The sequence below is a fragment of the Vulpes vulpes genome, chromosome 16, assembly GCF_048418805.1.
Source record: "Vulpes vulpes isolate BD-2025 chromosome 16, VulVul3, whole genome shotgun sequence".
NCBI classification, from domain to species: Eukaryota; Metazoa; Chordata; class Mammalia; order Carnivora; family Canidae; genus Vulpes; species Vulpes vulpes.
The window spans coordinates 10153341-10178898 of NC_132795.1; the positions used below are offsets into that span (position 1 = coordinate 10153341).

A 25558-nucleotide genomic window follows, 5' to 3' on the forward strand; every position below is an offset into this window, starting at 1 on the left:
GAGGGGAATGGGTGACGGGCACTGAGGTGGACACTTGACGGGATGAGCACTGGGTGTTTTTCTGTATGTTGGTAAATTGAACACCAATAAAAATTAATTAAAAAAAAAAATGAAACCACCAAAAAAAAAAAAAAACTATGGGATGCTGTAAAAGCAGTTTATAGTGGCAAATACACTTATTAAGAAAAAAGAATGATCTCAAGTTATCAAGCTAACTTTATACCTCAAAGAACTAGAAGAAAGAGGAAAAATTAAGCCCAAAATTAGCAGAAGGAAGAAATTAGTAGGATCAAAGAAAAAAAATAAATGAAATACAGACCATAAAAACAACAAAAAAGATGAAAATTAACAGTGGGTTTTTTTGAAAAGATAAAATTGGCAAACCCTTAGCTCAACTAAGGCAAAAACTCAAAAAAATAAGAAATAGAAAGAGGTGATATTTAACTGAGCACAGAAATACACAGGATCATAAGAGACTGCAATGCATAATTACACGCCAAAAAATTGGATAACCTAGAAGAAATGGATAAATCCCAATAAATATACAACCTACCAAGACCGAATCATATGGAAATGGAAAATCTGAACAGACAAATAAAAAATGGGGATTTTTGAATCAGTAATCAAAAACCTCCTATTTTTGAATCAGTAATCAAAAACCTCCTAACAGAAAAGGTCAGGACCAGATGGTTCCAATGATGAATTCTATCAAACATTTAAAGAAAAAGTAATGCCAATCCTTCTCAAACTCTTCCAAAAAACTGAAGAGGATGGTATACTTCTAAACTTATCTTATGAGGCCAGACATTACCCTTCTACCAAAACTAGGACAGAATACTTCAAAAACTAGACACCAATATCCTTGATGAAGAAAGATGCAAATATCTCAAATAAAATGCTAGCAAACTGAATTCAACAATACACTTAAAGAATCATATACCATGATCAAGTGGGATTTATCCCCAGGATACAAAGACAGTTCAACAATATGATCAACAAATGTGATACCATATAAATAGAATGAAAGATTAAAAAAATCATATGATCATCTTAAAAGATGCAAGAAAAGCATCTAACCTCCACATCCTTTCATAAAAAAAAAAAACATTAATAAACTGAGTAGAAAAGGGATATACCTCAACACAGTAAAGGCCATGTGGAAGAAACCAACATCTAACATCATACTAAACTGTGAAAGCTTGAAAGCTTTTCTTCTGAGATAAGGAAGAAGGCAAAGGTGCCCATTTGCACCACTCTTATTCAACAGTTCTAGCTGGAACAATCAAGCAAGATAAAGATATAAAAAGCATCCAAATAGATTATTTCCTTCACTGATCAAAGAAGACTGGGCAAGAGTAGGAAGAGACTAGCCTCTAGAAAGGCCTTCCCCATCCTGAATTTTTCTTACTCCCCTCAAAATACCAACCCTGCTGTATTTATATGGAAAGTGTGTACCACTATCTAAATATTTAAGTCATTTCTCAAAGGAGAGGGGACAGGAGACTCTCTGTCTTTTGGCAACATTGCTTCTTTTCCTTTTGCTTTTGCCTTTTCCTTCTTGCCCTTGGTATCATACTATTCAACTTTCTGTTTTTATGTCGTACTTGCTCCTTTTTTCATATTGAAAAGATGACATTGTCCCATGGGCAAAAAATAAATGGGAAATTAAAAGCATTCAAATAAAAAAGGAAAATAAAATTACCTTCTTTGCAGATGATATGATCTCATATATAAAAATACTAAATACTCAACCAAGAAACTGTTGAAAATAATCAACAAGTTCAGTAAAGTTTCAGAAAATAAATCAAAATATAAAAATTGGTATGTTTGGGGACACCTGAGTCTCTCAGTAGTCAAACGTCTACCCTTTGGCTCAGGTTGTGATCCCAGGGTCCTGTGATGGAGTCCCACAGGGAGCCTGCTTCTCCCTCTTCCTATGTCTCTGCCTGTGTCCCTCATGAATAAATAAAATCTTTTTAAAAAATTGGTGAGTTTCTACAAACATTAAAATCCCTGAAAAAGAAATAAAGAATGTAATCCCATTCACAATAGCATCAAATACTAAAATACTTAGGAATAAGTTTAACCAAAGAAGTGAAAGATCTGTAAAAAGAAAGCTGTAAGACACTGATGAAAGAAACTGAAGAAGACACAAACAGATATTCTGTGCCTATGTATTGAATATAATTAATATTATCAAAATGTCCGTTCTGCTCAAAGCTATCTATAGATTCAATGTAACCTCTATCAAAATTCCAAAAGCAGTTCTCACAGAAATAGAAAATCCTAAAATTTGTATGAAACTGAAAAACATCCCAAAGAGCCAAGGCAATTACAAGAAAAGAGAACAAATCTGGAGGAAGTACCACACTTATTTCAAACTATACTACAAAGCAACAGTAATTAAAATAATATAGTAATGATATAAAAACAGACATAGACCAAAAGAATGGAGTAGAGAATGCAGAAAGAAACTCCCATATACACAACTAGCATTTGACAAGGGAGCCAAGAATATTCAATGGGGAAAGGACAATAAATAGTTTTAAGAAAACTAGATAACCAGGGCAGCCCCGATGGCGCAGTGGTTTAGGGCCACCTGCAGCCTGGGGTGTGATCCTGGAGACCTGGGATCGAGTCCCATGTCAGGCTTCCTGTGAGGGGCCTGCTTCTCCCTCTGCCTGTGTCTCTGCCTGTGTCTCTGCCTCTCTGTGTGTGTGTCTCTATGAATAAATAAACTCTTTAAAAAAAACTAGATAACCATATACAGAAAAATGAAATTTTACACCCATCTTACACCATTCACAAAAGCCAACTCAACACCAATTAAACATCAGACCTGAAACCATAAAACTCCTAGAGAAAATATAAGAAAAACTTCTTGACATTGGTCTTGTTACTGATTTTTTGGATATGACAGCAAAAGCACAAGAAACAAAAGCAAAAATCAAGTGATACTACATCCAATCCAAAAAAAGCCTCTGCACAACACCAGTAACAATCAACAAAATGAAAAGGCAATCTATGGAATAGAAGGAAATATTTGCAAGCCACATATCTGATAAGGGATAAGTATCTAACTATATAATTACTCACACAGCTTAGTAACCAAAAAATCCAATTAAAATATGGGAAAAGGAATGAAATACATATTTTTCCAAAGAACACATACAAATAAATAGTCAACAGGTACATGAAGAGATTCTTAACATCATTAATCATCAGGAAAATGGAGATCAAAACCAATGTGCAATATCATCTCACACCTGTTACAATGGCTCTCATCAAGAAGACTATGAGACAACCACTATGGAAAATAGTATGAGAATTCCTCAAAAAAAATAAAAATAGCACTACTATATGCTCTAGAAATTCTATTTCTGAATATATATCAAAAGTAAATGAAAAGATGATCTCCAAAAGATATCTGTACTCCCTGTTAATCACAGCATTATTCATAATAGCCAAGATATAGAAACAAGAATCTGTCAATGGATGAATGAACAAGATGTGATGTGTACACACACACACACACACACACACACACACACACACTAGATTAGCTATATATATACATATACATACACACACAATGGATTAAAATTCAGCTATGAGAAGGACATTCTGCCATTTGTAACAACACAGATAGGCCTTGAGAATATTATGCTGAATGAAACAAGTCAGAGAAAAACAAATACTGTATGATATCATTTATATATGTGAATCTAAAAACGCAAAAACTCATAGACATGAAGAGTAGAATGGTGGCTACCAGAAGCTGGAGGGTGGGGACATTGGGGAGATATTGGTCAAAGGGTACAAACTTGTAGGGAAAACAATTAAAAGAGAAATATTAGTAAAAATGATTATTTGGTGAAAGGGGGAGGAATTCACTTTGTTCTGGACTTCAGCACTTTCGTGGGCCCCAATTTTTCTATCATGTTGTATTATGATAAATATTTTAATGCACTGAAAAAGAATATACTATGCACAAATATCTAATTTGTCCTATATTTTAGTAGCTTTTTGCCACACAAAGAGCCAACCTTCCATTACTAATGTGGAGTCTTATACGCCATAAGCACTTAGTGAATTAATCAACAAATCATTCCTCAGTATGACTTACTACATTAAAGAGAACACCTATGCCACTAGACGATGAAAATGTTCCTGATAACAATCACAGCATCAAACTGAAAATCCTTAATTCTGATTTTTTTTCTTTATTTGAGGTGCTTTATATGTTCCCTCAACTAATAACCTCAGTTCCCAATGAGAACATGAACTACTTATTGACAGCAAGAGTGTCATCCACCACCATTGCTTGCATTTGGTGAAGACTCAAAAGCAGGTAGAGAAGAGGGAAAGCTTTATGGTGGCAAAAAGGGAAGATCCATCCTGATGGGAGGTTGCTGTCATAGAGAAGCTAAAGGCAGGCTGATGAGAAAAGATCTACCCCAAATATCAGTAAAATACTAATCTGAAACAGTAAAATACTAATCTGAATATTACAAAGTGATTACCAGAGTCTAAGCATAACCTAAAATTGTTTAGTCTGTAGTTTACTCAATATTATATATAATACTGGATTCCAGCGCATACCTTTGAGGAAAAAAACTTTATTTATAGGATTAGCTAAATAAAAGAATTATTACACTATTTTAATTCATAAAAATCTATTGTTCTTATATAAAATTACTACTGCTAACAATATTATAATTCTAAGTATTTTTGTTTATAAATAAATGTCAGATATTTTAGAACTCAAAGTTAACAACTATGTACTCTGTAAGAAAATTTATTACCTCAGCTAGACTTTCATGCAATTTTCATAAAAAGAAATTAAACCCCTTACAGGTTTATGTGTTTTTCTTTATTTCTCTTTTCTTTCTTTTTTCTTTTTTCTTTTTTTCTTTCTTCCTTTCTTTCTTATATGGTTTTTTAAATCTCTCACCAGGCATTTTAATACCATTTTTCTTTAATCATTACAGAAGTTTTTAATCATCAGCCTGATTGCAAAGCAAAGGTACTCAGATATAAGGCAAGTCTTAAATGGGGCATAATTCTTACATTCTAGTTTTAAGGAAAACTACGAAAAGTTTAAAGTTATACTATGAGAAAAGAAATAAGGGATGATGTGGGAGTTACTTCTTTTGGATAGAGTAAGCAGAAAACTGAGTAGGTGAGCACAGATGCTTGGGATTAGGTTGCAGTAGGTGACAGACTGATTCACTGAGTTGTCTCTACCACCAATAAGCATATATCCCTCATATTAGCAACATTTGAGGACCTCCAATTTTACCTATAAACCAAGGATCTTGGAATATATAACCTCTAAATAACTCTTCCAGTAAAATACCATAAGAATTCATGGATCTGAAAATCTGAGATGGAAACAAGAACAAAAAAAGTCATACCTTTGTATTATCTTTTACCTTTGTTTTACATTGGATTTTTTCCCTGGCTTCACGAAGACCTTTCTGAGTAGGACCTTCTGGTGCATTTTCTTTTTCAGAGTTAGGACCAACTACAAGATAACAGAATTTATTCTTAGTATCTATACTGTTTATCTACAATTAATTTTAACCAAAAATATGAAAGCCAAAATCATGATACACATGTTTTTAAAGTATTAAACCAAAAATATTAAAATACCACCAAAATGTTTTAGTGAAGTATCAAATTCATTTCCCCAAAATATAGGATGTCATTACTGCAAGGTCAGTAAAATGGCATGATGAGCCAGTTAGAGAGCATAGGAGCCAATCTCCAATTACATTATATCCAAATTTCTGTCATGAGATTTATGGGCACAAGTAAAGTTGAAGAGGGTCAAAGGAGAGAATGGTAAGCAATGACAAAATTTCCCAAAGTGGATAATAAATAACATATTTTTAAAAGAATATTGTATTAAATAAAATATTATTCTCAATGTTGAGAAAAATAGAAAACATTAGATAATATTCCAATGAAATTGTAACATTACTCTCCAAACTCTCATGGACATAAAGGACAGTCCTAATAAAACCACCCGAGGGAAAAATAAAAGTGACAGGGGAAGACTCTTTCTTTTACACACTTTTCCATATACATATGCCTATTTAGGTATACATAATTTCTCCCTATATTTTCTAAACAGGAAACGAACTGTAAATAACTTATAAACTTATAAAAATTAACTCTTAAGAGAAATAACTAAATGTTCTAAATTATAACACTAGATTTAAAATAGGCAAAAGACAAACACAAAAATATCTGGATGAGCCAAGGCTCCCAAAAAATTCTGAGGTAGTAAAGGCAAGGAAGCACATAGCCAGCATTTAGATTTTCTCTGACCTGACTTTTCCTATTCAGTATAAGTTTCAGACAAAGGAGAAAACTTCCAAAAATAACATAAAAACAGAATATTGAATAACACAGTTCTACAGGAAGGTACTTAAAAGACTTCAAACACTTGGGTATCCCGACTGCCTGTCCACCCTGAGTGGTGCTAAAAGTTAGAGCCCCACAGCATTTGGGAAATATGTGAGGGGGTAAGGCAACAATTACAGCTCACTGACATTACGGAAAAATTTTCACTGCCAGTTCTCTTCTATTTTATATTCCTTTTCAACAACCAACAGTGACATCCTGATAATAATTTAAAATAATAATAACTAGCATTTATGCCTCATTGAGCTTTTACTACGTAACAGCCACTGTTCTAAACAATTTGCATGTATATTTCATAAAATTTTGTCAATAATCCTGTCAAGGTCACTACCGTTTGTTCTCCTTTTTATATATAAGGAGAATATATATATAGTAATATCTACAGGGAAGTAATGAAAAAACAGTAGAGAGAGAAATTCAGGATTGCAGCAGATAATTCTAAGAACATGTGCAGATTCAGGTAGCATATGAAATGTTACTAAGCACCACTTCATAAGAGAAAAAAAATCAAGAAGCAAACAAACAAAATGTTATGGATAACAAATGAAAGTCAAAAACCAAAAAGGTTTTGGTTTATAAGTATATGTAGTTGTTCCACAACAAAAAGAAATGTTCATAGTTAATCATGATTTTAGGAAAACGCTGAACACTTGGAACCAAAATGAGAATAAACCCTGCAGGGATCCCTGGGTGGCGCAGCGGTTTAGCACCTGCCTTTGGCCCAGGGTGCTTCCTGGAGACCCAGGATCGAGTCTGACGTTGGGCTCCCGGTGAATGGAGCCTGCTTCTCCCTCTGCCTGCGTCTCTGCCTCTCTCTCTCTCTCTCTCTCTCTCTCTCTGTGTGACTATCATAAATGAATAATAAAAAAATAAACACTGCATAATGCATGTAGAATTAGCTGAGAAATAACACTTCTAAACTATTTCTCCATGTAGCAAATATAAATGTGATTTCCACTCTTCATCAGATAAACATCTCTTTTACACAAAGATTTGTAGAACAAATAAGAGGCTCAGACATTAAAGTCTGTGTCACATTCATGGTTACATGCATATATTTCTAAAATTCCACACATTGCTTCTTAATGTTTAGTAATATCCTAGCAAATTCCATGTCTCTATCATAGCATCTTTCACTTTCTCACGCCCAGGGCTTATTAATGACAAGCCTGTATTACTGATGGGTGGGGTGCAGTTTCCCAGATTTTACGTGGGCACAGGCAATATCTTAAGGAAAGTATGATTTCTTAAGAGAAATAAACATCAAATAAACACATTTTCACTTATAAAAATTTATTTATTGTACCTCCAGTGCTATATTTCACCCGTTCAACAACTCCTTCATGTATGCACTCAATTCAACCAATGTTAACTGAATACGTTCAGGCCCCTCATTAAACAGCAAAAATGCACGAATATATTCATTTAACAAAATAAATATGTAGGGACCTACACTGTGCCAGTCACTAACTCTTTTATGGATAAACCCAGCTGAAAAGAGAATTTAACTGAAAAAAGGTTTTAAAGAAATTATCCACAATTTGGCCCAGAAAGCTAAACAGAAAAGATCTAAGAGATCAGGACACACATAAACCAAAATGGGATCAACTATATATCTCATTGTAATTCGGAAAAAGGCAAATAGGGGTAAAGGGAGAGAGGCTTTGCTTTAAATTTACTTTATTTTTACTTTAATTTTACTTTCTAACCTAGCCATATACTCCATATAGTCATAGGAAACTGACATCTTGTAATGCAATTTTGAACAGCAACAAAATATCCAATTTAAAAAGCAGCAATTTATTAAGCTAAAAACCTTATAGAATACTTTGCTTTACTGTATATGACATCTTTCCTTTATGAACCTCTGAAGTTGGTTTTCACGGTTGTTTTACACTCCATTTAACACTTCTAATTTCTAGCTGTTTCTCCTGAATTCATAATTTTCTATCATAAGTTATAAGATGCATTTAAATATAATTATACATCTTTATAACTTGCTTTGGAAATAGACATTTTTGCATTCAAATTGCAACCTTATAGGAAACCAAAATAATATAAGTTAATAACCAACGCAAACACATCATAATTGGCATATTCATAAATTTTTTGAAATTAATTTGTACAAAAAATGGTTTTATCTCATTAATATATATTAAAGTACTTTCTGTATAGTGTCCTATTTGATATATATTATATTTCATAACAAAAAAAGAAAAATAATACAAAGTTGTCACTTCAAATATCTAATCAATAATAGTTCACTATTTCATAGTTTCTCCCAGGAATTTTTCTATCATTCTACATATAATATAAAAATAAAATGTAGAATTAAAAACCTTCTTCAAGTGAGAAAGTTCAGTACTGAAGTGGTAATACTATCCTCTCTGGGTAGTACAATTATGAATAATTTTAAAAATAAGGATTGTCATTTTGAAAATTTCTAAAATAGGCATATCACTTTGATAATAAAAAATATGGTATATTTAAAATTACTTGATTACTCCAAATCAGTTCAACTTTTGTCTTACTCTCTAAATCTAGATTGAATAACAATTAATAATTTTTTCCCAAAGTTCAGAGTAAATGGTAATCAATTCATTGTTCCTCAACTACACAGTGTATAATACTTAATTTTAAGAATCTCTACTGCCATACCAACCTCTGCCCAAAATAAATGGATAGATTTATAGATGGATGACAGGTAGACAAACAAAATTTTTAAAACTTAAACTAAAATAAGCAAATGGAGGAGGGTATTTAAATATATGCAAATTATTGTGAAGCATGGCAGTATTTATAAGAGACGACCAGTTAACTAATAAAGCAACTTCTCCTCAAATTAGTGTTCCTGGCTACGTAAGGTTCCAAGTTGATCAGGCAATCAGAGAAGTGACAGAGTCTGACCCAACACAGCCAGATGCTAACAACAGAAGCTGGGGAAGAAGAACTCAAGTTCCATATCGAACACTAGAATGCATATTTATAAAGATCATAAAATCATTCAGGACAGAATTTAAGGAATTCATTTTATTCAGGTAGTTGGGATTATGCCGTTAAAAGAATCTATTTCTTCAGATCAAAATTTATTCCTTTTGACCAAAGCCACTTGAAAGCATCACAAATCAAAAATAATTTACAAGGTCGATCTTCAAAGTGACTTAGAAAAATATACAATGTGTTCATTTAAAATTGTATCAAATAATAGAATATAATTTCATAAAGAAGTTATCAGTAAACCATTAATTTTAACAGAGATGTCAAGAATATATACATAAAAATCACAAACTATTAGAGTAGGATGGAGTAACTGGTACAATCATGAAGTTCCTCAACCTTTAAGTCATCTTTTATATATTATTTTTCACATTCTTTAGTAATTTGGAAAGTAAGAGCTCCTGAGGCTATGATAATATCCCTTCATATTTACATCTGATTGTATTCTTAAAAGTTATTTACATATGGGAACAAGTTATTTTTTTATCTTAACAAAAATGTATATTCTTTGAAAAAAATGCAATAAGGAAAAATGTAGAAAATAATCATAAGCAAATTTTGTATATATTTTGATGTGTATCATTTCTTTGCAGATATTTAATATTCATGAACTTATACTATATAAATGTTCTTATTTTTAACATTTTATTGACATTATGATGGTTTTCTTATGCATGATTTTTAAAGACTTTCTAGTCATATGATCAATCATATTTATTTAAACATTTATTTGTGGTTAAAGATTAAGATTGTTTTGCACTGCTTTGTTCTATAGATATGACTGCAATAAATATCCTTGTCCATAGTGTCTTTAGACATCACTGAGTATAACTAATATTTCTTTAACATAAAATATTAGAATAGGAGCTACTGAATCAAGGCTAAGAAAAAAATTTCAAATGTGAGAATGTTGCCTATTTCTCTTAAGTTTTAACTAATCATTGAACATAATGAATAGTCATCTGTAAATAATAAGATGTTATATTTACCAAGAAAATTCACTATTTCACAGTCTTTCTATATTTCGGAGTCTCATCATTCCTTTTAAAATCAAATTTAGTGAGGTACAACTCACATATAATAAAATGAATACATTTTAAATAGAGAATTGGGTAAGTTTTGGCAAAGAAAAACAGGCACATAACCACCACCAAAATCAAGATATAAAATGTTTGCACCACTTCCAAAATTATAATTTTCTTAACATTCCCATTTATAAGGCATGTACAATAATCATTGTTTTTACAAGTCAATTTTCTTTTAAGAAATTAAAAATGAAAAAAAACTTAATCTTTATATTAACCAGAATATAACAATCTTAAGTCTCTACATTCAATCCTGGAGATGAGTTTTCTTCTGGCATATTCTCTTTTGGCCCAAAGAAACTCCTTAGTATTTCCTGTACTTCAGAATGATTTGCAACAAGATGTTTTAGCTTTCATTTAAATTAAAAAGTCTGTATATCTGTATTTCATTGTAATTTTTGAAGAATATTTTATTGGATCTAGAATTCTGAATGTAAAATTTTCCACATTTAAAAAATGTCATTTCCGGGGTGCTTGGGTGGCTCAGTTGGTTAAGTGTCTTCCTTCAGCTCAGGTTATGATCTCAGGGTCCTGAGCCTGCTTCTTCCTCTTCCTCATGCTCATGCTCTCTCTTTCTATCTCTCTGTCAAATAAAATCTTTTTATAAAAATTTCATTTCCTTGTTTCTAGCCTCCAATATCTCTCAGAGAAATCATCCTTTATTTATTTACTGTTCTCTTTTTTACTCTCATTACTGTTTTTTTCTCTCTTGTTGCTTTTGAGATTATTTCACCTAAATTTTCATAAGTTTGAATATTATGTATCCAGGATTGATTCTCTTTTGGGTTTATAGTTAGCTGCTTTTGGGGGATCTGTAAGTTTATGTATTATATCAAATTTGGAAAATTTTAGGCTGACTTTTGTTTAATTTTTTTTTAAGATTTTATGTATTTATTCATGAGAGAGAGAGAGAAGCAGAGACACAGGCAGAGGGAGTCGCAGGCTCCATGCAGGGAGCCCAACTGAGACTCGATTCCAGGTCTCCAGGATCATGCCCTGGGTTGAAGGTGGTCCTAAACCGCTGAGCCACCCGGGCTGCCCTGTTTAAATATTTTTATGCTCCATTCTTGTTCTTTTCTCCTTTGGGACTGCAATCACACATATGTTATGTATGATAGGTTCATTTTTTTTCTCTTTTCTTCAGACTATGTTTTAATTGATGTCTCTTAAATTCACTGACATTGCTGACATTTCCAGACTGTTGTGAACACAAAGTTTTCATTTAAGCTATCATACTTCTCAGTACTAGAATTCAATTTCCTTTTTTTTGTTTCCACGTATCTGCTAAGATTCCCATTCTGCTAAGAGTCCCATCTGATCAATGTTATATTTTTCTTTAAGTCCTTGATCATATTCAAAATAGCTGCTTTAGCATTTTTTTAAGATTTTATTTATTCATTCATGAGTGACAGAGAGTGAGAGAGAGAGACAGAGAGAGAGAGAGGCAGAGACACAGGCAGAGGGAGAAGCAGGCTCCATGAAGGGAGCCCGACGTGGGACTCGATCCCAGGTCTCCAGGATCACGCCCCTGGGCTGAAGACGGCGCTAAACCACTGAGCCACCCAGGCTGCCCTGTTTTAGCATTTTTAATCCTCTATATCCAACATCTGGAAAACCTCAGTGTAACATTCTACTTCTTGATTTTTGTCTTGAATGTGAGTCACCTTTTCCTGTTTCTATAACATGTATTGAAAATTTTAATTACATACTAGGCAGTTTAGATAATAGATTATAAAGACTCTGGACAACTGTTTTCCTTTAAAGGGTGCTGATTTTTTTTTCTAGCAGAAGTTTAATTTTTTGATGATCACCTTGAAATTCTAGGCTTAATTTTATGCTTTGTTAAGGTGAGTCCATCAAAAGCCCTAAATTTTTCCCAAGGCTCTCTAATTTGGAAAGATTCAAACTCCAAATTCTGTCTTCCCTAGAAATTCTATGTAAGCTTTGTTTTTGGTTTTATAGGGCAGTACAAGTGTTATGTTAATATTTTACTATGATTATATCAAATGTTAATATGGCATTATCAAAGTGTTTATCAGGTCTCTCCATCCAGGCATGGGCAGAATTCCAATATCTCCCATCTCTGTTGACTTATTGAATCCTTGTTCCCCTCTGAGCTCTATAAAATCTCCTCTTTCTAGTAAGTCTCAAGTAGTCTACATGTATAGCCTAGCTAGACTCATAGTAAACTCCCTCACAAACCGGATCCCTGATCATTGTAGAACCTTTTTATCTAGTGCACTTTCCTACAGATTCTAGTTGCTTTGAATGCTATGAACTATGATCTTTGTCTTTGCAGTTTATCAGGACTGGCATGCTCTTCTTGACTTCCACCTCCATAGAATTTGGTTTGGAAATTTCTGCAGGCAAAGCCATGGTGATGGTGCATCTCACCTTAAAAATGTTCTATCACTTGCCTTCTGTGATTTGTGCTATTTTCCAATGCCTAAAAGTAGCGGCCTTATAAATAGTTTAGTTTTGAGAGTTTTTTATTGAAAGGTTAGTTTGGTACCAGATACTCCATCATGGCCAGAAACAGAAGTCTTCCCATTATAGTTTACTCATATCTTTTTCTAAAATTACTCTATACAGCACTGTGTCTATACTCTCTCAATCTTTTCATTAACAACTTGATTTGTGAAATAGTCATGTCATTTATTCACCTTTAGGTAATCTCTAGCATTTTGAGCTCTGATCAGATTTAAAAATCACCAACCAACATTATGTCAGTTTTATCACATTTTACTTTTACCTCTAGTTGCAGAAGCATGGTAATTATGCCCTAATTCCATATGCTTCAGTGTTGCTTGAAGCCCAGAAATCTAAAAAGTAAAATCAAAACATACAGAGTTATATACAAAATGACCCAAAAAGGACTGGATAAAATGCAATGTTCAAATATCAACTGCAAGATGTAAAGTATTAACCGCTTAGATTAATCCCTATATATTAAAAAAGTTAAACATGAATTATAACAAAAGAAAAACATAATTTTAAGTTTAAATTCAATTTCATGGGTAATTATTAGATATTCGTTTTAAATAAGCATCTGAAACATTTATTTCACAGAACAATTTCCTGAATCAAAATACTTATTGCATACTTTGAATAATAATTATTCAATACTCTACTTTGAGAGAAGTTTCTTCTCTGATGAAATTGCTTCACAACAACTTAATTCATCTTTCTGTTTATAAAAGATGAGGAAAGTATTAGTTGGGAAGTAAAATATGAAGAAACTTGTCTTTCCTGAAACTCTTGGCTCATTTTCCACCCAGAGGCACTCCTTGTTTTATTAAACATATTTTATAATTAAGAACATTTGTTAGTTTGGTAGCATATCATTTACCTATATTTCCTAAGCAATAGACTTGAATTAAAAAATTCAACCCTAGGGACCTCTGGGTGGATCAGTGGTTCAGCACTTGCCTTCAGCCCAGGGCGTGATCCTGGAGTCCCATGATCAAGTCCCACATCAGGCTCCCTGCATGGAGTCTGCTTCTCCCTCTGCCTGTGTCTCTGCCTCTCTCTCACTCTCTCTCTCTCTGTGTCTCTCATGAATAAATAAAATCTTTAAAAAAATTTAAAAATCAACCTTAAAGAGTTCTCTCATCCCTCATTGTATGTGATTATACCACACAAAATACCATCTGTTTAATTATATACAGATATATACATTTTTCCTACCATTACTGAGTAGTAACATTTCTTTATTAATATAAAATAGCAGATAATAAATTATAGCCTATAGATTAATGTTTGTGAAATGCCTGACTGGAAAAAAAAAGTAAAAAAATTTTTATCTATTCATGAGTGCCCAATGGAGTATAAAAATTTTAAAAACTAATTTAGAATAGTGTAAGATTTACATAAAAGTTGCAATATAATACACAGTTTTTGTATATTCAGCACCATATTCCCCCTGCTAACATCATGCATTAATATAGTGCATTTGACTCAAGTAATGAGACAATATTGATACATTATTATTAACAAAGTCCATATTGCATTCTAATTTGACTAAGGTTTTTCTTTCTTTTTAAGATTTTATTTATTTATTTATTTATTTATTTGAGAGAAGAGAGAGTATGAGCAGGCAGAGGGAGAGACAAGCAGACTTGTCTGGTGTTGAACTCAGAGCCTTATGTGGGAATCAATCTCACCACCATGAGATCATGACCTGAGCCAAAATCAAGAGTTGGACACTTAACTGACTGAGCCACCCAAACTCCCCAAGATTTTTCCTAATATTCCTTTTCTGTTCCAAGATCCCATCCAGGATACATTTAGTCATCATGTCTTATTTTTTAATTATTTTTAATTTAAATTCAATTAATTAACATATAGTGTATTATTAGTTTCAGAGGTAGAGTTCAGTGATTTATTAGTTGCATATAACACCCAGTGCTCATTACATCACATGCCCTCTTTAATGCCTGTTGCCCAGTTACCCTATCTCCCCACACCTCTTGCCTTCATCAACCTCCAGTTTGTTTCCTATAATTAAGAGTCTCTTATGGTTTGTTTCCCTCTCTGATTTTGTCTTGCTTTATTTTTCCTCCCTTTCCCTATGCTCCTTTGTTTTATTTCTTAAAATCCACATGAGTGAAATCAAATGATAAAGACCCCAAAAAGCCAAAAGAATGCTGAAAGATGCCACCAAAGCTAGTGGCATCACAATTCCAGACTTCAAGCTCTATTACAAAGCTGTAATCATCAAGACAATATTATACTGGCACAAAAACAAACATACAGATCAATGGAACAAAATGGAGAACCCAGAATGGACCCTAAATTCTATGATCAACTAATCTTTGACAAAGCAGGAAATAATATCCAATGGAAAAAAGTCTCTTCAACAAATGGTGTTGGGAAAATTGGACAGCCACATGCAGAAGAATGAAACTGGACCATTTTCTTATACTATACGCAGAAACAGACTCAAAGTGGATAAAAGACCTAAATGTGACACAGGAATGCATCAAAATCGTAGAGGAGAACACAGGCAGAAGCTTCTTTGACCTCAGCTGCAGCAATTTCTTAATAGAACTGTCTCCAAGGGCAAGGGAAACAAAGACAAAAATTAACTATTGGGACTTCATCAAGATTAAAAGCTTTTTCACAGCAAAGGAAAGAGTCAACCAAAAAAAAAAAAAAACAAACAAAAAAAACAACAACCTACAGAATGGGAGAAGATATTTGCAAATACTTATCAGATAAAGGACTAGTTTCCAAAATCTATAAAGAACTTATCAAAGTTATCATGTCGGATCCCTGGGTGGCGCAGCGGTTTGGCGCCTGCCTTTGGCCCAGGGCACGATCCTGGAGACCTGGGATCGAATCCCACGTCAGGCTCCTGGTGCATGGAGCCTGCTTCTCTCTCGGCCTATGTCTCTGTCTCTCTCTCTCTCTCTCTCTGTATGACTATCATAAAAAAAAAAAAAAAAAAAAAAATTTAAAAAAAAAAAATTAAAAAAAAAAAAAAAAACAAAGTTATCATGTCTTCTTAGCTTCCTCTAGACTGGAACAGTTTCTCAGACTTACCCTCATTTTGATGATGTTGACAATTCTGAGGAGTATTGGTCAGGTAATATTTTGGAGAGTATCTATACATTTGGGTTTGCCTAATAGTTTTTCACAGTTAGATAGGAGCTACAGATTTTGAGAAGGAAGACCACAGAGTAGAAGTGTTATTGTTAGTTCACAAGGGTATTTATCAACATAATTAAAGACTGATGATGTTAACCTTGGTCACCTTCCTAAAGTCTTAGTTGCCAGGTTTCTCCACTGTAAAATTACTTTCCTCCATTTCCACTGTACTTGTGGAAGCAAGTCAACAAGTATGGCCAACAATGAACAGCTGAGGTGTTAAACTCCACTTCCATGAGGGAAAAATTATCTACACAATATTTGAGATGATTCTTTGAGAGAAATATTTTTCTTCTTCTCCATTTACATATTCATCCACTTATTTATAGCATTATGAACTTGTATTTATTCATACTGTAGGTTATAATCCCATACTGTATTATTTATTTTGTTGCTCAAATTGTTCAAAATTTGACCACTGGGAGCTCTTTCAGGATGATTCCTGTAACAACTCCATTTGTTGATGTTTGACTATTAACAGTTTTTAAGCTTTACTTCCTACTTCCCTTAGGGCCCCATATCTGAACAAGCATTTGATATGAAACCCTGGATACTTCCTCTTTTACCACTGGTGGGAGATTCAAGCAATATATGCCCCTCCTCCCACATAGAAACTCTAATCTTGTTCCCAAACCCTAGCCACAATAAAAACCCCAAGCCAGTCTCCTTCCTTAGATGTCTCAAGACTTTTCAGACCTGCATGTAAGGCATGTATTGCTATCCCCACAGAGCTCAATTATGTAATGTAAATGTTTGCATACCTTCTTGCTGTGTGTATACCAGAGGTAGTCTCAACATTCAAACCAAATTTGGTTGTCGATTCATTTAGGAAGTGCCCACAACAGTTCCATCGTCCCTTGACATACCCCAATGTTTTGTTCAGTCTCTTCTCTTCTTTTTTTTTTTCTTTTACTTTCTAAGCATTTCCTAGCATTCTAGTGCAACAAAATGGGTCAAATGTTCCAGGTTCATTTTTTATTTTCCCTGCCCAGCCTATAATCAGCCACTTCCCCAAGGAGCCCTAACTTCTTTTTATTGCAGAATGGTATTAGAACAGTTATCTATGCACTGGGTATACTCATTTGCTATTGAAGTGTCATTACTTCTAGATTCTCTCAGCAGGCTGACCTAGAAAATATATACATTTATTTTTTAGAATACCTCCTGAATTAGAGCCCCATGATAAAACAAAAGATAAAAAGTAACTTATTATACATATACTAACAAATTATATTTTATATCTTTTCAATTATGGGACTATAATTCAGAATTCTGAACAGTTTCAGTAATTTTATAAAACAAATTATAGATTTTTCCATAAGATTTAAATAAATTTGAAAGTTGCTATACTATTACCTACCAAAAGAATTTGAAAACATATACTCCTTATTAGATTTTCGTCATCTCACAGTATACTTTCACACTTCTACATACAAATCATTAAAAATGATATCATTAAAAAATTCTAAATGCTAATCTTTCTTCTTGCAAGATATTAGAAAGATCTATATGTTTAAAGAGAAAGATAAGGTAAGGTAAGGTTCATTAAGGTAAGGTTTTTAAAGAAGTGATGATTAGGAATATAGATAAAAATTATAAGATAGTTCTTACTACTCCAAGCTCACATTTTAAAAGTTTTGGTTAGAAGTGGCTTCTCAGAAGGGTTCCTGGGTGGCTCAGTCAGTTGAGCATCTGACTCTTGATTTTAGCTCAGGCTATGGTCCCTGGGTTGTGAAATAGAGCCCTGTGTTGAGCCCCAAATTTAGCAGGGTATCTGCTTGAGATTCTGTCTCTGCTGTCTGCTTGAGATTCCCTGTCTCTCTCTCTCCCTTTGCCCCTCTCCCTTTCTATAAAATAAATAATTTTTTAAAAACAGAAGTGACTTCTCAGAGCATCACTGAAATAAAGCAGACACTGAAAAAAAAAAGATGTAATCAAAAATACACACAAAAGTTGATGTATGTTCCATGTTAGATCATAGAGGAATTTTGCATGTATTTTAATATAGTTTCACTCTCAAATATTTTTAATAAATTCATTCTACAGCTTCATGACACACTAATAGATTGACGTAAAAAGGTTAATCCAAGGCTGAATACCCAAGTATACCTGATAGGAATATTTCAGTGGGAAAGGAAAAAAAAATAAAGACTTGGGTGGTAATAAATCATTTTTTGTATGAAACATTCCCAAAAAGGTTCAGCTCATTAAACAGTAACCTTGGCTTGTTCTCCAAGGAAAAGATGATAAAACTTAGACTATATTGTCTGTCCTAATTTGAGGAATGTACTAATTAATCCTAGGATTAGCCTAGAGTAAGGACTATCTGACCATCATTCTGGCCACTCAGCACCCTGGATTCAAGAATCATGAGTCTTCCATCTTTCACTATATATACCATTTTAAAATTTTATTCATCCTCTCATACCTAGGATGCTAACAATACTGCATAGGCTCCATTAATCACTTGTGCCCATTTTGGATCTTGAACAAAATCTGTAAGAATTCAGATATGAGTGACCCATTTACCTCTCAAGCTAAAAATCCAACTTCAGCTAGCTGGATACAAAGGACACAGAAAGTCAGATAATTCAAAGATATTTAAAGTATAGACTAAACTTGCTCGAGCTTCTCAGGGAATAATCTAAGAAAATTGACAGTACCTTAAAAAGACCTTCATATTTTGCACTGTGCTGGAAAAACACTATCCTTCAGGTAGTGTCTGGAAATTGACTGAAGATAGTGTGTCTATGTATTTAGACCTTAAGTGATTTCCAAATTGCCTACAACTTGAATTAGCAGTATAGAAAAATCAGAAGTCTCCATTTATCTCAGTGAAGTACATGTAAATGTTACCATCTGAAGCACTTAACCAGAAAAAAGAGGAGTCAGAATGATGAGGCTACAGATATTAAGAATCTCACAGATGCTGTAGCAGAGGCTATGGATTTAGCAAGGTATCTTAGATTCACACTCAATAGAATGACCTAGAACCATGCACTTCAACATCAGGAATGTGACCAAATAGTTACAGTACACTTTAGTAAGTGAGGGCCAGCATGTAGGCTTCAGGCCCTGTGAATACATAAGTGCACCTTGTTGTAGGAACCATCCGGGGAAGAATGAGAAGATGTGATTCAAAGACAGAAAATTAACCCTGATATGTTTTACCTCAACAGTTAATATAGCATTCAGATACTATATGTTAAATTCAAAGAGACTATTTTAGCTTAGGAAGATCTGGATAGCTTTAAAAAGCAGATGCTTTTTTCTTTGTCTTCAGCAGAAATAGGGGTTCAAAGATAAAATAACTTGCAGAAAATATAATTCTTTGCTAACATGAAAAATAGTGTGCAAAACTGAACCCTGCTTCCTATAGACAATGATTTAATTTTTAAACAAGTTTAAAGAGTATAAGTGACCTAAATATGTTCTCAAAATGGCCTTTGATCTAACCTCATAAATTCACCTCATATTAAAGACAGGGGAAAAATTAATAAAAAATAAAAATAAAGACAGGGAAATTGATGGCCTTTTCAGAAAGATAACTTAGCCCAAATTACAAATAAGATAAGTGTAAATCCAGTGCAGGACAGGTTGCAGATGTAGAAATCAACAAGCTAGAGAGGAATGTAAGCACTTGCCAGCATAGATTCCTGGAAGGCCCTGGTATCCTTGAAAAGCGAAACTCAGACTGAGTAATCTGTGAGAGGTAGCAAAGTATACATGATCTCTTGGGAATATGTAGCCAGATCACTGATGGATTCCTCCCTGGAGAAGGATAATAGTGAGATAAGCATGAGACCAGGGAAGAAAGAGAGTAAGATGGGTAGCAAAAGTCTAAGCTGGGCTTGTGGCAAGATAAGAAGTAGAAGCAACCTCAATCTAGCTTGAAGTACTCCAAGAGTTGTGCCTTTTGTTGGGAGACTGGGGAGAGGAGTTAGATGAAAAGGAGCAAGGAGATGAAATTCTGAAGCTTTGAAATATAATGCCAGAAAAATGTAAAATGTTATTAAACTCTTTTTATGCAATATTACCAATACTACAATTCAGACATTCAAGAATACAAAATTAAAATTCAAGCATAAAGAAGCGTGGAGACACAAGAAATGTTTTGCTTTTAGTAGCTAAGAATTATATTCACAAACAGACAAAATACAACTTGACTAAAGCATGTTTTAACAGTAAAATCATTCAAGAAAGAATATAACCATCATGAAAGCTATCATAGTTTCGGAAAGTTTGGCCAAAAATGAAAATCTCCGGATAACAATAAAAGAATGTTAAGCATAGTTTCATGTTTATATTTTCTAATAAACTGTTACATATTTTTTAAGTGGCCCATAAATATTTTGTTTTCCCTTTCTTGAATTCTATACCAGAAGTTCCTCATCACTGGCCTATGCAAAAAACCCCGGGAAGAACAGAAAAGGATGTCAACAAATTGAGTCTGTAACGGGGAATGCCAAATATGCATCTGGGGGTAAATTCCAGGGAGCATTAATTATCTCATGAAGATTTCACAACAATATTTTTAAAAGGCAGGTCATTGTGGTTATACTTCATATATAAGAAATCTGAGTTCAAAGTGTTCAAGGTCCATGTTTATAGGTGTCAAAGTTAGCATTTAAAACCAAGTTTAACTGCAATGGCTGAGTTTTTTCCTCTAACTATACTTTATTAATCTCCTATAAATCTATGATTTAATCAATATTTAGCTTAATAATAATCTTCATAGGTTTAAAATGAACAAAATAATTTTATGAATATTTCCAAATGAATCTTTTTTACAACATAATTATTGAAAACCTTTTTAAATTTATCTCAGAAACAAGGATACCTGAGTGTCTCAGTGGTTAAGCATCTGCCTTTGGCTCAGGGAGTGATCCTGTGGTCCCAGGATCAAGTCCCACATCGGGCTCCCTGCATGGAGACTGCGTCTCCCTCTGCCTATGTCTCTGCCTCTCTCTCTGTGTTTCTCATGAATAAATAAATAAAATCTTTTAGAAAAAGGTTTAAAAATAAATAAATAAATAAAAATAGATAAATAAGTTTATCTCAGAAACAAAACCAATATTTTACTTATTAAAAAATAAATGGTTAAAACTCATTCTAAGGTGGCTTTAATGGCCTCTTTACCTGCCCAACTGCTCTGTCTCTTTCCAGAGAGGTCAGCATTTTCTGCTTCAGCAAAGTGTGGTGCTTCTCTTGTAACACCCTGATAGTCGGTTCATACGATGCATAATGTAACTTTAACCTATGAAAAATAAAGGGCATCTTAAAGGGTAATTGAGTTAAATCAGTGATTTCCATCTAACATCTAACCTTTTTTCTCTCTCTTCTTTTGCAGTTGAATAAAAAATGAATGGCCATAAAAGGTCAACACAACAAGCCAAGAATTGCCAGAAATATTACTCAGTATGCTACTTCCCTAAACATGGTAGGAACGTGAAGTCAGATAATCTTTTGAGTTAACTAGTTCTCCATTTCCTACCAACACTTTTGCTATATTCAAGCATGTACTCAGAAGATTGCTATTCACTCAGGGAAAAATTTGCAGTTTCTATAATCAGTTCAGAAACAATTGTCAAAAAGACAAGGGCTGCAAACAATGTAAAATTAAATACAAAGAGTGTCATTCACATCAAAATAAAGGATGGTCTTAAAAACAAGTTTAATTAACTTATATTAAGAAAAGTATAAAAATATATTCTCTCACAGGAAAAATAATTCAACTCAACATGTGATATAAGCACCTTTAAGAAACTATTTTACTTGAAAATGCCTTCAAAATATTTTTTTTACCTTTTTACTGAAGTGTAATTTACCTGGAGTAATATATACAGAGCTTAAAATGTTACAGTTCAGAGTTTTCAGAAGTACACATGCCCAGGCAGTCCACGTGGCTATTAAAATATAGAGCATTTCTAATACCTCAGGAGATTCTAGAACTTCATATATTTGGAAGCATAGAATACATTCTCTTATGTAACAATCAACATCACAGAAATAAATACTTCTAAGAGATTATAAAAAACTATATATATATATATATGTATATATATATGGAAGAAATGGATAAATTCCTGGAAACTTATACTACCAAAACTGAAACAGGAAAAAAGAAAATTTGAACATACTGATAACCAGCAAAGAAACTGAATTTTAAAAATTCCCTTACAACAAAAGTCTGGGACCAAATGGCTTCACAGGCGAATTCTACCAAACATTTAAAGAAAAGTTATGTTCTTTATTCTCCACAAACTATTACAAAAAAAATAGAAAAGGAAGGAAAACTTCCAAATTCATTCGATGAAGCCAGAAACTGGCTTCTTTGACTCAGCATGTTTTTTAGATTCTTCCAGTCTGTTGTGTGTAACAGTAATTCCTTTCCTCTTATTGTGAGTTGTATTCCCCTGTGTGTATATTCTACAATGTATTTATTCAATATTCTGCTGATGAAGAACTGATTTGTTTACACCTTGGGGCCATTATGAAAAGGTTGCTATGAACATTCTTACACAGAGTCAAGATAGTTTTTGGTTCTCTTTCTCTTAGAAAAAATACCTAAGAGTTAAATTACTGAGTTGTAATTTACACTTCCAACAGCAATATATCACAGCTTCAGTTACTCTACTTCTCTGCCAACATTTGGTGATTAGTCTATCTAATCGTGTCAATTTTATTATCAACTATCAGTTTTATTATATTTTTCAAACAATCAATATGATTTTGTTGACATTTTATGCTTATCCCTTTGCTAGTTTATTGGTTTCTGATTTTTTCATTATTACATTTCTTTTTCTCCGCATTTAATTCTTTTTTGAGCATCTAAGGTACAAAATTAGATTATTAATGTAAAATTTTCTTCTTCCCTAATATAAGCATTTTAAACTATCGATTTAAAAAAAATAAAATAAAACTATCAGTTTTACTTTAAACACTGCTTTGGCTGCATCCTACTATGTTTAATGTGCTGCACACTTCCATGAATATTCTGTATTTATAAACACATATTCAAGTACAGAGTTAGATACACAAAATAATGTGTGCTGTAATTTGGGGACAAACTGAAGGATTACTATTACTGATGGCATAATTTTTCTATAATTACTAACTTTAGCATCTAACTCATTCATGGGATATGACTTGATAATCCTCTATCCAAAGAATTAACATCATATAGAATACCATGAAAATATAACATGGAAACAACATTCAAGAAAACTCTCTGTTGGCAAGGATGCAGAGAAATGGGAACCCTCTTACACTGGGAATGGTGGGAATGCAAACTGGTACAGTCATTCTGGAAAGCAGTATGGAGGTTCCTCAAAAAGTTATAAATAGAACTACCTTATGACTCAACAATTGCACTACTAGGTATTCACTGAAAGGATCCAAAAATACTGATTCAAAGGGGCACATGCACCCCAATGTTTATAGCAGCAATGTCAACAATAGCCAAATTATAGAAAAAGCCCAAAAGTCCATCAACTGATGAATGGATAAAGAAGATATGGTATTTATATACAATAGACTATTACTCAGCCATCAAAAATAAATCTTGCCATTTGCAATGATGTGGATGGAGCTAGAGTGTATTATGCTAATTAAATCAGTCAGAGAGGACGAGTATCAGAGGAGTTCATTCATATGTGGAATTTAAGAAACAAAACAAATGAACATACAGGAAGGGAGGAAAAAAAGAGAGAGACAAACCATAAGAGACTCTTAACTATAGAGAACAAACCGAGGGTTGCTGGAGAGGAGGTGGTTGTGGGTTGGACTAAGTGAGTGATGGATATTGAAAAGGGTAATGAGAGTTGGGTTTTATATGAAAGTGATGAATCACTAAGGTCTACTCCTGAAACCAATATTACACTATATGTTAACTAACTAGAATTTAAGTAAAAAACTTGAAATAAACAAAAACCTTCTGTTTAGTCAATCTGAAAGAATGTGTCTGTTTTGTAAGTTCCATAAGTACATCATAATTCACCTGCTTGTAAGTTCTAACTTTTGACATTGATAATTCTGAAAATAAGTAAATTTATAATAAACATTCATATTAAATGAGAACTAATATAAAATTGATAGATAAAATCAACTAATTATCCACTTAAATTAAGACTGACGTTTTGCAGCTTATAGTGAAAGGAATATAGATATATAATTAAAATATTTAGTAAAATAGTAACATAGAGAACTTAGACTCTAATTTAGCCTGGCATCAAAAACATTCTTCTTTATAGTTGATTTATTATGCAATGGTACAACTATTAGACAAACTGTTCCCTGGTAATTAACTTCCTGTCTAGTTCTTTTGTGACTCTGATGATTATCATTGAAATTTTGTTTTAGGTCCTTATAAAACACACACTAGTGATTCATCCAAATGGTTAAATATAGGCACTATTCTTAATGATTAAATGAGGAAATAAAGGCTAGCTGAATACACAAGTGTAGTTATATTACAGTGTAATGTGGGTTTCTTCAGCAGAGCCTCTGAAGATTATAAAAAGTACAATACGAAAATGCTGGATTTTTACATGAAATGAATTACAATAGTATTCCCTGTAAATATACTAGAAAATTTAACAAGTAGGATATATTTTTAAACATGAGCTAGAGGCTCAAGAAAAAAACAATTTAAAAAGCTCAAATAATTTACCAAAGAGAATATCCAAGCAGCAACAGAGAACAACCATATTTCAGCTGCCACAACAAAGGTACTCTTAAATTGTTATGTACCCAAGTAACTTAGTATTGAAACTTGTTTGAATTAGCACAGATAATGGAAATAGAGTCAAACCTGAGATCTCTTCCATGAAACAATGTGCTGTGATTTAAACTCACTTATTGTATCTGTGTCTGCATGCATGCGTGTACACGCATGTATAACACACACACACAAACTACTAAAATACCTTTGGGCTTTCCTCTGGGTAAATGGGTGGCTCATGCTAATGATGGCACAACAATGATTTATCTTTGGACAAGAAAAATCTTAGCTACTTCTAAAGGACTTCTACATGACCAGTTGGAATCACGGGCCCCTATATTGTCCTGAATATAGAACAATTCCCAAATTTAAAGAATGTGCTTTTAAAACAAAATACAATATACAGTTCTGAAAAGACCTTTATAAAAATTCAAAAGGGAAATTTGATAAAAATAGGACATGTTCAACATATACTTTCAATGTTATGGTATATGCAAACAAATTACCATTGTTTATGTTCCAGATATTGTATTTATATATATAGTTCCAAAATATTTTATCAACATTGTTAAGGATAAGAAACAAAACAACAATAGACATAAAAAAGTAAGTGATGAAGCCAGGTTTCCAATGTTTACTTGATACCAACATCCTTCCACTATACTGTACTACT

The 25558-nt window shown here is 33.1% G+C and overlaps 1 protein-coding gene across 1 annotated transcript in view; it reads right to left on the reverse strand.

The window, feature by feature from the left end:
* The window catches only part of SPAG16 (sperm associated antigen 16), a 935138-nt gene that overhangs the window by 865523 nt on the left and 44057 nt on the right, over positions 1–25558 (reverse strand). The window contains exons 7-9 of the mRNA XM_026002203.2: positions 21303–21420; positions 13267–13336; positions 5418–5527 (exon numbers count right to left, since the gene is read on the reverse strand). Coding sequence (XP_025857988.2) covers positions 5418–5527; positions 13267–13336; positions 21303–21420 — 298 coding nt within the window. The remainder of the gene's footprint in view (positions 1–5417; positions 5528–13266; positions 13337–21302; positions 21421–25558) is intronic.